The sequence below is a fragment of the Pseudonaja textilis genome, chromosome Z (assembly GCF_049901715.1).
Source record: "Pseudonaja textilis isolate UNSWEBS1 chromosome Z, rPseTex1.2, whole genome shotgun sequence".
NCBI lineage: Eukaryota > Metazoa > Chordata > Lepidosauria > Squamata > Elapidae > Pseudonaja > Pseudonaja textilis.
In genome coordinates this window covers 85,379,719-85,393,846 of record NC_142008.1, presented here as the reverse complement: position 1 = coordinate 85,393,846, position 14,128 = coordinate 85,379,719, and the positions used below count along the sequence as shown (strand labels likewise).

The 14,128-nt window shown below is 37.1% G+C and overlaps 1 protein-coding gene across 1 annotated transcript in view; it reads right to left on the bottom strand.

Moving 5' to 3' along the window:
- The window catches only part of TUBG1 (tubulin gamma 1), a 32,350-nt gene extending 18,286 nt beyond the window's left edge, over positions 1-14,064 (bottom strand). The window contains exons 1-5 of the mRNA XM_026717273.2: positions 13,829-14,064; positions 12,984-13,096; positions 7,571-7,738; positions 6,447-6,515; positions 578-657 (exon numbers count right to left, since the gene is read on the bottom strand). Coding sequence (XP_026573058.1) covers positions 578-657; positions 6,447-6,515; positions 7,571-7,738; positions 12,984-13,096; positions 13,829-13,877 — 479 coding nt within the window. The 5' untranslated portion in view covers positions 13,878-14,064. The remainder of the gene's footprint in view (positions 1-577; positions 658-6,446; positions 6,516-7,570; positions 7,739-12,983; positions 13,097-13,828) is intronic.
- Between the last annotated feature and the right edge of the window lie 64 nt (positions 14,065-14,128).

Below are 14,128 nucleotides of genomic sequence, written 5' to 3'. Positions count from 1 at the left end.
AAAAATTTTTTTTTTCTAAATTCAGTCCAATGTAAGACTGCCTCCAAGTGATCCAGCACTCTTAGAGGATGGAAATTAGTGAATAATACAAATAATTACAAGCAGTGGTTAGCAATAAGATTCAAAACACTGTGGATCTCTGGGAAGAACAAAAATATTGCTTCTCTGAAATAATCTCAAAATGAAAAATGGGCTACATTATTAATCAGCCTAACTTAATTTTAATCAAGTGTCTGTTTACCCTTCCTCACAATTTCTAAAAGTTCTGTAGAGTTATAATTCTCAAAACACTATGTTATCCAAAAAATAAATAAATGTGATTTTATTTAGCCAAGGCTGAAGAACATTTCTTGCCTTAAGGATCAAAACTGATTGTTTTAATCTTTTTTTTTTTTGTTACAAACCACTAGGCTTGTCCAAGCTGGTGATAGGGTGAGACAGACCTTATTGAGTCAGCTATGTATCTTCCAAATCTGCCAGTTAGCAGATTTCCGCAACGTAACTTGATTGCTTTATAATTTTCCTACCCAAAAGGAGTATGGCCATGAGCACAAACATATTTGTGGCTATCACTCACCTGTCATTTAACCTCTCCAGAAGGTAAGAGCCCAAGCCAGAGCCAGTTCCACCAGCAATGGAATGACACAGCACAAAACCCTGAAAGAAACAACATTGGAAATAGATACATAGTATCCTCTTATGGGAGAACTACCCTACACATAAATGTATCAGAGGAGAGACAAATGGATACTAAAGGTATACAAACGCAGTCTACATAAGGCAACTTTCCTTCTGAGCACTTATGTCTTAAAAGTTAGCTATTCTTCTTTTCTGCAGCCAAATAACATCCATGCTCCTCAGCACTGGACTGGGACGGTTAACCCTGGGCACATGGCTGTGTCCATTTCACAGGCATTTATCATCGGCTGGCCCTTTGCCAGCTCTTCTCCCCTGCCAATGCACTCTCCTTTCAGGCAATTTGCCAAAGGAGACTTGTTCCCAGCCAATCAGCAGTGCAAAACTAGTAACCAAGCGTCCCCACTCTGCCTTCCGATTGGACGCAGGCACTTTTCAGTTCACATTCCTGAAATGGAAACTGGAACGGTTGGGGGTGAGGGGGTGGGAGACAAATGTGTCGTTTCCCTGGCAAGAAGCAGAAAAATACAACTACAAATTCCCATATCGCTATGTTATAAAACTAAGTGCTTCTCTTTAATAAAAGCTGCTTATTCCAAAATTATTAGGACTGCCCTGATGTGATGGGGGGGGGGGAATATGCCTGATATTGATATCCATGACTGACTTTGAAAATCTGGTGGATTTCAACATCAGGTGTACCCTTGCTCTCCTCCCCGGTATCACCTCAGGGCAGTGATGTGTTCAGAGTCTAATAACTTAGGGATTGCAATCACTGTCCAGATCAAATCCGATCTCATTAATTCCATCAAGGAGAGACAGAGCGAAATGAGAACTTACGTCTAGACATTTGAAAAGAAGTAAAAAATATAAACAGATTGGATTCTGTTTAAAGCTGTGGCAAACCCTTTAAACAGCTATTGTTATAGAAAGACACACTTAGTTTTATAACATAGTTAGAGCTTAATGGGGAACCGCTAGTCCTCATTTTTTAAAAAGAGATGACCTTGTTTGGGGAGGAGGAAAATGGGGGGAGGGAGAAAGGAGGTGAGACGAAGAAATGCCTGATATTGAAATCGACCAGAAACATATCCTAAAAAGATCAAGGAAAACATGTCGACTAAAAGAATAATTATTAGTGGCTTATGCTTCTATTTCAAGAAAAAAAATCTTTCTTTTAAAAAGGCTAATGGAGTCCCTTTCTGAGATTGCAACATTTGTTGCAAACATCTTTCTGGACATTTTCATATGAATAATTCATTTCGTACAATTCCATGTACCTTATATCTTTTATGTACACTCAGAGCTTTTTTACCAAGATAAATTCCTTGTGTGTCAAATCACACTTGGCCAATAAAAAATTCAATTAACTATCTATTAACTATTAACCATGCGGGGTAGAGGGGGTTTGAGATTCCCCCCCTCACCCTGTTTCTTTCTCTGAGAGCATAACTTTCTTTAATGTTTTCATTTTATTTTCACTGACTACAATACAGAGAATGCGCTCAGTGGGAGAAGCTTTCAGGGCACGGTTGACGTTCCCTTTCAGAGAGGGGGCCCTTCACATTTATCATGCCTCTTCCTTGGAGCCTGTGTTATGCAAACTTTTTTGACATATTCTTCAGAATGCAGGAAGCCTGATCCTGAAACTGAAAACAAATTCCTGATTTCTGGATGTGCTTAATCAATCTCTCCCTTTCAGAAGCACCATGAATTTCCACCCGCCAGCCCACTGCCTTGCCATGAATCTGCAGAGTGGGGACACAGCGTTATTTGTCTTGTGCTGTGAATTGTCCAGGGACAAGTATCCTTTGGCAAATCACCCAGGAGGAGGATGTGTTGGAAGAACAATGGCAGACCATTGGGGAGAAACGCTGGCAAAGGGTCAGCTGATGATAAATGCTTGTAATGGGTCAGCTGCGGGGGGAGCGGGGTGTACTGTGGTAAAGTGGACACAATCATGTGCCTGTGGCTAATTGTCCTAGACCAGATACTGCCCAAAGCATAAAGATTACATAAATCTGCACTGTAAGTCCACCACAAAAAAACAGAATACATTCAAAAATCTATTTTAGTAGCAGAACATATTTTTTTCTCTTTATACACTTTTTTTGTTACAGTTTTGTCATAGGTGTATGTTTTCTGTTTCCTTTGTTTTGCAACTTAATCTTGTTGATGAAATAAGATTATGTATTTTGTTTTTTCATATATATGTGTGTATGTGTGCCTATATGTACACACACACACACACACACACACACACACACACACACACACACACACACACACACACATATATATATATATATATATATATATATATATATATATATATATATATATATATATGTTATTCAGCTTTGTTCGGTATTTTCCCACGTCATTGTAGTTGTGCTTTTAAAGTTGTAGCAACGTTTTGGCAGAATCTCATCTACCATCATCAGGCTTCTAGATTGTGTTCGTCTGTGAGTCAGACTTTTACAGTGGTTTCAGTTTTAAATTTGGGGCTAGCCTACTGCTGTGCCAGAATGTGTTTTTCTTCATCCTGATTGGTTGGGAGTCTTGGTCTGTGTTTATTGGTCTTGGAGTTTGCTGTGTTCTGCTTGATTGGTGTTTCTAATATCTTCTGTCTGTTTTGTGGCTTTTTTTGTGTCTTGATTGGCTGGCAACATTGTGTTCCTGTATTGGAGGCTTTTAGTGCAGCTTGGCTCCGAGTAAATGGACGGCTATCATTTGTTAGGAAGCTAGGTTTCATCTGGGTGCCTGGTTGGGGTGTGTTTGAGCTGGAGGTATCAGGGAGGATCTGTTTGTGCCCAGGTGTTTGCCTGGCTAGTGGTGTGGAGATTTTTTTGTTTGTGAGTGCAGGCTTCCAAATGATTGACAGTCTGGTGGAATCATCTCTTCTATTCATGCTTTCAGGTCTTTTTTCAATCTCTATGGCTTCTCTGATAATTCTGTGGCTGGGGTTTTCTATAGTGGCTAGGATTTGGGTGCCATTGGCTTTTATGTGTTGGACTAGTGAGGAAGTGTGTTCCAGCTTTTTTACTGCATTTTTGTGTTCATCCATGCGGGTACTTATTCTTCTATTGGTCTGTCCAATGTATGTGGCCATGCATGATGCACAGGGGACTTCGTATATGCCCTGGTTTTCCAGGTCAATTTTATCTTTGGGGTTTCTAAGGATGGCTGCTATTTTTCTGTCTGTTTTGAAAGCAGTCTTGATGTGATGCCTGTATAGTATTTTACTGATTTTGTCTATATATATATTGATATATATATGTGAGAAATTAAATATTTCCTGGTGGGCTTATATATATGATAAATTAAATATTTACCTGTAGTACTTTAACAGTTTTTTTAACACTAATAAACAATGATACACAGGTAGTCCTCAACTTATGACCAGAATTGAGCCCAACCTTTCTGTTGCTAAGTGAGACATTTGTTAAGTGAGTTTTGTCCTATTTTACAACATTTTTTACCACAGTTGTTAGTGAACCATTGCAATTAAGTTAGTAACATGGTTGTTAAGTGAATCTGGCTTCCCCATTGACTTTAGTTGTCAGAAGGTGGCAAAAGGTGATCACATGACCCTGGGACACTGGAATTGTCATAAATATGCATCAGTTGCCAAGCATCTAAATTTTGATCACATGACCATAGGGATGCCGCAGAGGTCACAAGTGTGAAAAATGGTCATAAGTCACTTTTTTCAGTGCTGTTGTAACTTTGAATGATCACTGAATGAACCATTGTAAATTGGGGACTACCTATAGTGGAAATTTTGGAATTTTTAAAAAATAAAAAGTGATAATTATATTTGATATAATTAAAATAGAAACATACTCTACTTGGAACCTCTAATAATTTCATATTGAGTATTCACATGTTCACAGTTTATTCACAGATACTGTATTTTTTTAAAAAAAATATAACTTTGTTTTAAAAAATGATTTTAATATGACAAAAATTGTCTAACCTTAATGTCTAAGAAATTAATTGCATTTGAGCTAATAAAAAACTATCAACTAATAAAATACTCTGGCAGTATTCTTTTATAAATCAATACAGTTGCATTTTTAAAATTAGGAGTGTGCAATCATTATCAGCTATCTTTTAAAAAGGACAAACTGTTGATTCTGCTAAGCCATTATAGACTAAGCAGGATCATTAGCAGATTTTTCACTAGACATATACAATGGAAAGTGTGGGGCTGAAATGTGGGGGAGCGGCAGGCAGCTTTCAAGGAGACATTCTTTTATAAATTAATGTTTGATTCTATAACGGTTAATAAAGGAGTATTCTGTTTGATCAGATTATTTTATAAGATCTTCATTGATGTTATTTATTTATTGTAACATCTTTATCCATCTTTACTTCAGAAGCTCAATGATGTACTTCTATCACCCATTTCCCACCAACTCTGTGATGTATGTTCCTGCTAAGAAAGAATGTGTTTCTGTGGCCAAAGGGGCAGGTGCTATGGAGTATGGGCAGGCAGGCCAAAAAAAAAAAAAAAAGAATGAGAGCAACTTGTGACCTTCTGTCTGCTTCCCCACTGACTTTGCTTGTGGGAATCCAGTAGGAAAGGTCACAAATGATGAACATGTGATTGCAGGACACTGCAACTGTCATAACTGCAGGCCAATCGCCAAGCACCCAAATCATGATCAGGATGCTATAACAGTCACAACAGTCCCCCTGTTTGGTGCCACTGAATGATTAGCTGAATAAGTGGTCATAACCTGAGGACTACCTATAATCCTGTTGTTTTGTATCATTGTATGTTCATATGATTAAAATAGTTTCTCATGCTATGCTTATCTTTTTATCATTTACGTGATATGAATCACTTTCTATCTGTAGCTCACTATAAAATTGTCATTTTATGTGCTTTTATAACCTTTCAGTCTATAAATTTCCAGCTTAGGGCAACTGTTTTTTAAAATAGGAAAACCTAACCCAGTGTCAGGAGAGTGATATAGATTAATTTTTTTCTTTTCAAAGCCAGGATTCCAGTTCAGTCGTTCCATTTCAAAATGAAAGGAGGCCTTGGCTTTTATACAAGGAGGCCAGAATTCAAAGCCCTAAGTAACAAATTTAATAATCCTGGAATAATCACCCACCTAACCTATCCTATAAGATTGCTGGGGTCAGTGGGAGATAAATCTCTACCATAAGGGAAGACAAGTATTTAAGATTTTTAAAAAAATAAGTCATTTTGTCACATAGTTTAAACATATTATAAAATTTATCCCCATTGCTTCAATCTTCCTGAAAAATGAAAGATATTTATTACTAGATTCTAGTAATTAGAATCTAATAATAGACTATTACTAGATTATCAGATTGTCTGCTGTCTCCAATTTTGTTTTGCAGCGAGCAATCAGAAGATACCTTCCATATTACAGGTGGTCCTCAGTTTGCAACTGCTTGTTTAACAACTATTAATCAACACAACAGCCTGGGAACAGGTACTCTACAGCCCATAAAGCACTTTTGGCCATCATGAAACTCCCTGTCACATGACCACATTTCAGGTATTGGCAACTTCTTTGCATTTATAACCCATGCCCTACAATCATGTGATCTCCGTTTGCAATCTTCTTTGCCAGCTTTCCCAGAAAATCAATGAGGGAGCTGGCAAGAAATGTTAGATTTGGGGATTGTTCCCACTACGTGCTAAGGGATTTCCCCCCTCCCCCTTAATTCTGAAACTAAATAAATGACCACTGAAGTCCAGTACTAGCATTCTCCAGGTCCAGAAAACTATAGGTAATCTAAGGGTCAGCACCACAAGTCTGTCTTACCTCTAGACTGTCACTTCCATCAGCTTCTCTGTCTATAATGTCAAAAATATCTTCATGGATCTTTTCTCCCTGTAAATCACGTGACAAGACTAAATATTTATTCTAAATTTAGTTATAAATCCAAGTTCTTTTTTTATAAACTTAAGTTTATAAATCAATTAATTTTTATTCAGGTCATAGACCAGCAAATAAAAGCATTAAAACAATGAAAATAGTAAAAATAAAAATAAAAGACAGAATAACATATTGTGATTGGTGGTGAACAGTGGGCAGTTACAGTTTGTCTAATTTTACATACTGCAGAATTTGTCCACATTCAGAGAAACTATTTCATACTGAGCTAATTACAGTAATTGCATGTAAAAGAAAAGATGTAATTCTCAGATCACTTTATTAGGTAAGATATTATAAATAGAGTCTGTGAGTCCTTTGTCTGGGAAATAGATTAAATGCAGATATAAAATCAATAAATATAATGATGCAACTGATTTGGATGTGTATTTTTCGGGCCAGGTGTTGAAGAATAAGGGCATGCCCACAAATAGAGTGTCCAGATTGAAGGCCCTAGCTCGTTTACCAGTACATGCTCTGAGTCAATCCAATCAACTAATTTATTATATAAATGTCTAACATAGACTTATTATACTTAAAAGGCTGATAGTTAGCAGGCAAGTCTCAGATGTCATTTGTAAATAGGTACAATAATTAGGCCCCAATGCTCTAGAATTTATAAAGTCCTATCAATATACATAAAATGGCAGGGCATTATTTCATAGTATTTCAGGTATAATAAAATCATTGCCTGGAATTTTACCAGACTTTAGCTGATTAATGGGCATCTTTGTTTTAGTATTTGTAACTGGGGCCCAGTTTGAGAACGGACCATCACTGAGATGTAAATCGAAGTCAGGAAATTCTTCTTGTGAATGTAATGTTTTTAAATGGTCCTCCCATACAGAGGCAGATATAAAATAAGGAAGGGAGTGGAAAACGGCTTATCAAATGAGTGGGAAGCTATCCGGTTCCAAGACAGAGTAGAGTTCTTGGCATGCTACTAAGATTATAAAATTATGCATGAGAGAGGAATCAAAGGATGCTTGGTCCAAGCTTCTTGACTACTTTACCTGTGAAAAGCCACTAGCCCAATTATTTCCAGCTCCACCACCATGCTCAGATAGGTACAGGTTCTCAGGGTTGTAAAGGTTGGCATATGGAGAATTCAGAATGGAATGGATCACTCGTGGCTCCAAGTCCAAAAGAACAGCTCGTGGAATATAGTGTTCATCATCTGCCTATAAATAGGGAAGAAAATGCCATAAACAACCTGCAAAATTACCCTTCAAATTTGTTGAAATTCAGCTCCCATAACCCTTCAGTCCTGGGCACTGGTTATGGGTAACAATGGGCAAAGATTAATCTGCACAGAAGAAACAGTGGCCACTAGAAGACACAGTTAATACTCTTTATGTTTCCTATATTTTATCCTTTTGAATTTTAAATACATATCTAAACTATTGAAGGCAGCTAGTCCCTGATATATTCAATAATAGTGATGAAACCAATATTAATACCAGGGAATAGCATACACACACACACACACACACACACACACACATTGAATTTATATTGCCACCTATGCACACACACACAAACACATGTAAAGGTAAAGGACAAGCAGTGATCCTTTCAAGGCAGTGAAAAAGCCAGTTTGCATATTTTAAGTTGTGCACAATTTTTAAGCTTAGTAAAGTACATTTTCTCCTTTAAGAAACAATAGCAACAAGCTCTGTGTTTATATATGCTTTCTACTGTATACCAGAGATTGAATACCTATGAATGTATAGAAACAATATTAAATAATCTGTGCTATCTCTTACGTAACGATTTGTGAAAATCTGAAATTGGAATCTGCATATGTAGTGAATAAGCTATTGGATACTAGCTTTACTAACTGAAGTACTGGGTTGCTCCCAATATTGGATTCCTTGCTTTTTCTTCTAATTTTAATATTATTTTAAAATTATTATTTTCATTCATGATTAAATATACAGGTTATACCAAAGTCAGGTCAATTAAGATTTTTTTTAGGAAAAATAAGGTATTACTGTATTTAGAAAAGCTCTCCATTTTACTAGAAATCAGATTCTACCTGCAAAGTATTTAAAATGTTTTCCTAATACTTAGGGGAAATCTGTTTTGCTTTAGCTTAATATAATCATTATGTACCATAACTGTGGGAAATAAGATTGGGTCTCTCCCCGAATGTTATCTTACCACTTTCCAGTCTTCTCAAAGTACTCTTGACCCCTCTGGAGAACATCAGAGAATCATTTGAAAAACTCACCAGAACTCTTAACATTCCAGATCTTTTAATTAAGGTCTCTAAAACTGAATTTAAACTCAAAATCTTCAATTTTATAACAAGTTCAGTTTATGGAATGAAACAAATATAAGCTTCTTAGCCATTCTTCTCAGGAGAACATCCTCTATAAAAATCAGGTATGATTGTCTGATTGTCTGAAATGATTGTCCAAAAAAATTAATTCTACATTACTAATAGCCATCTAGATGGTGGGTTCCATCCTTTTCTGATATAAAAACTTTTCAGAAGTCAGTAAAACACTGGGAACATATCATCATCCCAGATGAGTTATCATATTACAAGCAATAGCAAACCAATTATGAAATAATAACTCATCCTTTCCTAATCCTCCTTCAATCAATTAAGTCCAAGGCTAATAATACAAAGTCCATTACAATGCCCCTAAAGCCCATGAAACCCACAAAACAAAAATCAAAATCTCACAAGATATTTTAGCCTTCTCCCATTAAGATAATGTAAGATTTTGAGTAGATAAACAAAATCTCAGGTTTTTAAAAATGCTAGATGTATTTTGATATATTCATTTATTATTTTATTTTATTTATTTATTTTGTCAATCACACATTTGATAATATATGTATAAGTATAAACATGTTTAGTAATACATGAAATATACGAATAAAACAAACATTAAGGCAGGGACAGTAAGCACTGATGTATTGATGAATCCAATGTGTTGATGTATCCAACATGAAAAAAAATTGCTGATATCATTTCTAATCCACTTCATCTGCCAGTCATTATGATCCACACTTAAATTTAGTTCTTGTACCTTCCTTATTTTGTTTTATTCACTGCACTTTATATTCTTCTCCCTAAAAATATAGACTACTGGACTCCTTTACATATGATGATGCTAACTTGTAATTTAAACACAGAATGACTCTGTTTTTATTCCCTTAATTTTAAAATACCACTATTGTGAAGCACTTCTAATGCCAACTCTAGTAGTGCCATTACCCTAAAGAATAATAAAATTACAGAGTTAGAAGGGACCTTGGAGATCTTCTAGAATCTAGTCCAACCCCTTGCCCAAGCAGGAAACCCTATACCATCTAAAAGAAATTATTGTCCAATCTCTTCTTAAAAACCTCTAGCAACAGAGCACCAAAACGTCTGAAACCACTAATTATTATCACCAAATTAAATTAATTTTTTCCTTAAGTCTAGGATGGTTATCTTTGATAAGTTTCCATCCCTTACTTTTTGTCTTGCCTTCAAATGCTTTGAAGATTAGATTGACTTTTTCTTTGCCCCTTAGATATTGGAAGATTGCTATTGTATCATATCACCCCTTCACTATATATTCTCAGTTGCCACAACCATTCTTCATATTTGAGCTTCCAATCCCTTTGTTGCTTGTTCTTTGTTCTTCTCTGCACCATCAAGAGTTTCAACACCTTTTTGGTACTGTGATGACTGAAACTGGACACAGCATTCCAAGTGTAGACTTACCAACGCATTATGAAGTGGTACTTACACTTCACATTATCTTGATTCTATTCTTCTGTTGATGCAGTTTAGAACCGATTGGTTCTAAGATCCCGCTCCTAGATCCCTCTCACAATTACTGCTATTGAGCCAGGTACCATCTATTTTATATGTATGCATTGCATCTTTCTTGCATTAAGTGGATAACATTACTTTTCTCATCACTTAATTTCACTTTGTTAGATAGAGCCCAGGTTTTAACTCTGTCAAGATCCTTCTGGATCTTGAGCCTATCTTCTAAAGTTGTGACTATTCTTCACAGTTTGCTGTCATCTGCAAATTTGATGAGTTCCCCTTTTATCCCTTCATCTAAATTGTGTATGAAGATACTGAAGACTACTGGGCCTAAGATAGAACTTTGGAGTATCACATTGAATGTTTTTGTCCATGTAGATGTAGTTCCATTAAGGACTACATGTTGAATGCAGTTAATCAGCTAGTTATGAATCCATCCAATGGTGCTATTGTCAAATTTCATTTTTCAATCTTATCAAATAGTAAGTAATGGTCTATTTTACCTTACTGAAGTCCACAGCATTTTGCTGGTTCACTAATGTAGTTACCATGTTTCTCCGAAAATAAGATCCAGTCTTATTTTTTGAGGGAAGAGGGGAAAATAAGCACCAGGTCTTATTTTCAGGGAATGTCTTATCCACTTACCTTAGGACTGCCATAGCCAGGCCTCACATGCCTGGACACCAGTTGCGTCACTTATCGTACCTGTGCTGCCTCTTGCAAGAGTCTGCATGGCGTGTTGTGCCATTGTGCACGCGAGCGGCCTCATGCAACATCCTGCCACAAATGGCTGCAAGCAGCCATGGAAGTCAGGAAGCAGCACAACAGATATCAGGGCATGGGAAGCCTGGCTGCAGCGGTCCTAAGGTAAGCGGTTGTAGGGCGCATGAGCAGCTCCACCCTCCCAGCTTAATTTTTACACATTCACCCTGCCCTCTCATACAACCAGATCATGCACAGGGCTTAACTATGTCTTATTCTTGGGGTAGAGCTTATATTAGGCACAGATGTGAAAAATAGGGCTAGTGCTTGTTTTGGGGGTAGGTCATATTTTCAGGGAAACATGGTACTTTCTCAAAGAATACAAGGTTTGTCTGACATGGTCTGCTTTTGACACACTCATGTTGGCTTCTACAGTCCTTGAGTTATGAATGTAATGGAGCCCGCAAATTCCATTCGTACCTTGAGGATTCACTCCCTGCTTTCACCCAGATCATTCCGTTTTCGCCCACGCATTCACTAATTTAATGAATGGGGAAACGCGTGGTTCATTAAATGCATGTGGTATCTTAGGGTGGGGAAGGCCATGGGGGGGCGTGATGGAACAGGCCCCCAGGGCCTCCCCCACCCACTAAAATATCTTATGCTTCCCCCTCTCTTCCGTGCCGGACTCACTTCCCTTACAAAGATATGTTTCCTCTCTGCCACAGTTTCTTTCACTTTGAGGGAGAGAGTTGATGGAAAAGTGTTTGTGGTGCTTGTTTCATACTCCTAGCCCATCCTCCAACTTCTTTCCACCACCCCTGGGACACTTTTTGCCCAGATGGGAGATCTGATGGTGACTGGAAGCTTCATCTGCATGCAAATGGAGCCTTTAAAAACAGAGGGATTCACTCCATTTTGAAACACTCCACAGGAGCCTATGAGGCCTTTGAAAATGGAGGGATTTGTTGTGTTTTGATACACCCTATAGGCGCCTTTGAGTCCTTTGGAAACAGAGGGGTTTGCTCTATTTTCAAAGGCCTCATAGGTGCCTATCCGGGTTTCAATATGGAGCAAATCCCTCCATTTTTAAAGGCCCCATTTGCATGCTGATGAAGCTTCTGTTTTCCAAAGACATTCTTCCCACTTCTTTTGAGGTGTAGCCTTACCAAAAGTCACCCATACAAGTATTGGAGACAGTAGTCTAAGAATCCAAAGTTCTCTAAATGGAACTATCTCCTAAGCCAGTGATTTACTTCAAAATTGAATCCAGGTAGGCCTCAACATACAATAATTCATTTAGTGACTATTCAAAGTTACAACAGAATGGGAAAAAGTGCCTTGGGTCCCTTTTCAAACTTATGACTGTTGTAGCAATCCTATGGTCATGTGATCAAAATTCAGGTTCTTGGCAACTTGCTCATATTTATGACCCCAGTTGTCCTGGGATCATGTGATCACCTTTTGTGACCTGCCAAGCAAAGTTAATGGGGAAGTCAGATCTATTTAACAACTGTATTACTAACCCGAATAGTATGACACTTGATTGCCTCCTGAAAATAGGTGTTTAAAAAACCCCATTATTTTATTTAATATGAATGGTTTACATCTACCAGTACTCTAGTTTATATAGGTACAGTGGTTGTACAATCAACCTCAAATATACAACAAAGGTAAACACTTTTTACCTATTGTAGAAACAATACTTTACAAAGTTTCTGGTGCATAAATGAATTCATCAATTGTAAACTGTCTTTTTAAATCTTAAGGATTTTCAACTAAAAGTTTATTTACCCCAAAATTGGACAACTTTCCTAAAACTATTAAAAGTAAAGCAAACATGAAAACATTGAGATCAGTTGTGGATTAATTTTAACGATCTTTCAATCCCTTGCACACAACCCACAGACCCTAGGACAGGAATGGAAGAAAGAAAAATATTTTACCTGATAGAAAAAGACATCCTTCCGATCAGTGCCTTCAGTGGCAAATTCCTCTACAATACCTTCAGGGCTAATACCATGTTCAGCGCAGAGCTGTTTCCAAAATTCAAACCCAACTGTAAATGCATAAAGTACAAAATTAGGTGGTTTTTTTGTATCCTACTAGAATCAGAGTGAAATGGTTTCAAGAGGCAATGGAGAAATATGGTTTTTATTAAGAATTCCACATCTGGTATGACAGTATTATTTTTGACATGGTTCTTATGCCATTTCCTATACTATAGAAACCTGGAATTGCCTCAATTATGTTTTGCTCGATTAACAGCCAAGGCAGAACAGAATTTAATGTTCTATTTTTAAAAAATATATTGCATGGCACTTTCTTCTCCTTTGAGGGACGACCTACCTTCTTTTCAAAGACTTCTACCCACAAACCAAGTTCTGATTCCACTGCGAGATTATATATATTATATATATATATATAATAATAGGCCTGATGATGGCAGATGAGATTCTGCCAAACGTCGCTACTTTAAAAGCACAACTATAATGAACTGGGAAAATACTTAAACAAAGCTGAATACCATACATATAGAAGCTGAATACCATACATATAGATAAAACTTCACCACACCATATATATATATATATATATATATATATATATATATATATATATATATATATATATATATATATATACACACACACACATACATACACACACACACACACACACATGCACATACATACACACATACATACATACATAAGTATGTATACACATACATACACACATACATACACACACACACACACACCCCATAGGCCTTTTCTCTTGGCCTTACTTTGGTTGCCACACTGCCCCAGCTGCAGAGTAATAATCTCCCGAGGCATAGTGAGTGTGGATTAAAATCCAAACCCTCTTCTTCTGGAGTTAACACCGATGCTTCCCTAAGTTGTTCCCGCTTTTCTAAAAAAAAAAAAAAAGAATATGCCGTTGCTAATCGCGCAGCCGCTTCTTCTCCTATCTGCTAGCTTTATTTTGGCAACACGCATGCGCTGAAGCAATTAAACTTGAAGGGGGGGGTGCGCGCGCGCGCACTTTTTCCGTACAACAAGATGTCGCATCTAACATTGTCACTTCC